This window comes from Pteropus vampyrus, unplaced genomic scaffold (assembly GCF_000151845.1).
Source record: "Pteropus vampyrus isolate Shadow unplaced genomic scaffold, Pvam_2.0 Scaffold28, whole genome shotgun sequence".
In the NCBI taxonomy this organism is placed as follows: Eukaryota; Metazoa; Chordata; class Mammalia; order Chiroptera; family Pteropodidae; genus Pteropus; species Pteropus vampyrus.
This window is the reverse complement of record NW_011888809.1, coordinates 8,843,664-8,846,467: the sequence shown is the minus strand read 5'-3', so window position 1 is coordinate 8,846,467 and position 2,804 is coordinate 8,843,664. Positions and strand designations below refer to the sequence as shown.

The 2,804-nt window shown below is 38.9% G+C and overlaps 1 protein-coding gene across 1 annotated transcript in view; it reads right to left on the bottom strand.

Moving 5' to 3' along the window:
- Positions 1-2,804, bottom strand: part of NBAS (neuroblastoma amplified sequence) — a 267,834-nt gene that overhangs the window by 168,433 nt on the left and 96,597 nt on the right. The window contains 2 exon segments of the mRNA XM_023528505.1: positions 553-726; positions 2,108-2,293. Coding sequence (XP_023384273.1) covers positions 553-726; positions 2,108-2,293 — 360 coding nt within the window.

Below are 2,804 nucleotides of genomic sequence, written 5' to 3'. Positions count from 1 at the left end.
CTTCTATTGGTGTTACAGTAAAGCATGATGGTTAAGAACATAGCTGTGACATTAGAATGTCTGAACCCAAGTTCCACTCCTTAGTATGTGACCCTGGGCAACTGCAAAACAACTCTGTATCACAATTTTCTTTTCCTGAAATATTAATAAAAACATCTACCTCATAGGATTGTTATAAGAATTAAATGAGTTAACACTTGTATAGCACTTTCTAATAGTGAGAATTTAATACCTATCAATCGTTCATCTTTTTGGTATAGCCGGTTTCCAAAATACAATAGTCAACAAACTGTGGAGTAAATCAGTTAAAATAAACATAAGCTTATGAAATTCCAAAAAAAAAATTTTGGACTCAACTGTTGAAACATTTTTAAAGAATGACAACCATTTCTTTTTCTGTTTAAAGGAAAATTACGTGCAAAGCCTATTATTAAAAAAAAAATGCAATTTGTGGTGATATTAAAGGATTTTTTTAAAAAATTAATCAACAGAACCTAATTCTGTAGGGGGAAAAGTACAGATGTTTTTTAAGGTATTAGAGTTTCTACTTACATCTGGTTTGGAATGCTGAAATATCTTCAGGGGAAGTTTTAAGTCCCCTTTGGCTAAAGTTACTAAATATTCTTTTAATAGCTCCTTAGCCACACCAGGAGACTGCTTCTCACAGCGGTGAAGAAAGGGAACCATCCATTGGTAGGCACTTGTCACGTACTTGTCCTCGGAACACTGAAAATGTAAGTAACCAAAAAAAATAATAATAAACATCTGATTATACCAGACGAGTTCTAAAACACCATCAGACTGAGGTCAACGGTTTTTAAAGCCCAAGGCTTTCTAAAAAGGACACAGTGTCCTTTTTAGGCAGCCAGCAGCGACAGCACCGCAGCCTGTCTGTTTAGATCCCCCCAGGGATGGCTCCGGGTCCCTCGCCGCCTAAGGCCAGCTCTGGAAGTCACTCTACTACCAAGTCAGGAGGTCTTCCAGAGCAAAGAGAGGTCCTACCCTAAAAGTGTGTGTGTAGATAATAAGCATAGAGAAGCTCTAAAAAGGAGCCGCTTGAGACCAGTGTCATCTATAAAATCCCAGATTCTCTCCCTTCCTTTTCCTCCTCCTCCTGTTTTGTTTTGCCCCTTTATACCCAGCTTCACAAAACTCTAAATGACACACATAATTTTACTTATTATCCCTGATATAAACAATACCTTCCCTGAGTGACCCCAGGAGACACATCTACATCTCTTAAGAGGAGCCTTATGTATAACACAAATCAACTGTCACTGGATTATCAGGCAACGAAATTAAATAGAGGAAAGAAAGGTAAAGACAGAGGGAGAGAGAAAAGGGGACTGGTAAGAGGGAGAAAGATGATGAAAGGGATGAGAAAGAGAAAGGACGATTAAAAGAAAGCACAGACAGAGGAAAATAAGAGTCAAGGGAGAAAGGAAATCTCCGCGGCAGCTGTGACCCCACCCTCATCCTCAGCCATTCAGCCAGGCTCCCAAACAGCAGAGATGAGAAAAGGCTGGTTTGGCAGCAAGCACCTCCAGGCCCCATCGTCCTTGAGTGAAAGGCGCGTCTCTCGGCTTAGTGGAGTTGGTAGAAACCAGAGCCTAGCTTTGAGGGTACACTTTCTCCCCAAGGTGACCCAAGAAAAACCTAGGAATGGCTAGGCAAGTTCTCCTAAGCTTACTAACCCTGAAGGTCATGTTTCCTTCACATGACCATCCAGCCCTCTGAACTCCAGTACTTTTTTTTTTAAGACCTTGAAATATATAAGTAGTTGTGAATTTTCACACAGTGAAGATTAGAAACATGAATACTAGAATGACAGCTGGTTTATAAACATGCCTACCTAGAATTAGGGATTGGGGGCTATATATCGATAAGTATGAATAACAGGCAAGCAAGGTATAAAAACAGCCAAAATAGTTTTGGATGCCTTCGGTAATTTTTTATTCATAAAATTTAGTTTAAAAAAAAAAGTCAAGAAACCTTCCTTTATTTACTAAATTCTCGGGTTTGGAGGACATTAAATCTTTGACTTTGAGACTCACAATAATCAAAGTACACAGAGAATGTTTAAAAAGAAAGTTAAAATAAAACTTACAGTATTCATTAGTAATCTTAGTTTTTCGATGTCTTTCATCTGCTGAAGTTCTTTCAAGGTTAAGGTTAAATCGCACCCGGCTTCATAAACCAATGCTTCCAGGGTGACCAAATTATCACACAGAACCAGCAAGTCAGGGACGTTCCGCTCCATCCCAAGTCGAACGAGTGACAGTGCGCAGTCGACCTGAAATGGGAAGCCGCCGTGAGTCTCGAGTGCTGTATCTCCCCGATGTATCCTCAGAGCTTCCTGTAGAGAATCTAATTCTTGCAATCAATTTCTAGAAAATCCACAGTAACAGTGACTTTTTTTTTTATTTAGTACAAAACTTCTTTATTAAATGTATCAGCATCAAACTGTTTCAAAGGACTCAAACGAACAGCAAGAAATTCTAAAGGTAAAGATAAAAGAGAAAGACAACCATCTTAAATACATAGAGCCTTATAGTTTACAGAGCAGTTTTACATATAGTCTCTGTTTAATTCTGACGACATTAACAGGCAGGGAAAACAGCATAGCTATGAATGTTGATGCCAAATTACTCCTATTTTCACCGTAACATTTGCTCCAAAAACAATGTTTGCTTTTATATTCTTCTTCAGTCCCTATCTTCCTCAGTGCCCCCCATATGGAAGGCATCCGATAAATACTTGCTGAATGACTGACTCTGAAAGACATTTTCTCTGTCCCAGTTCAA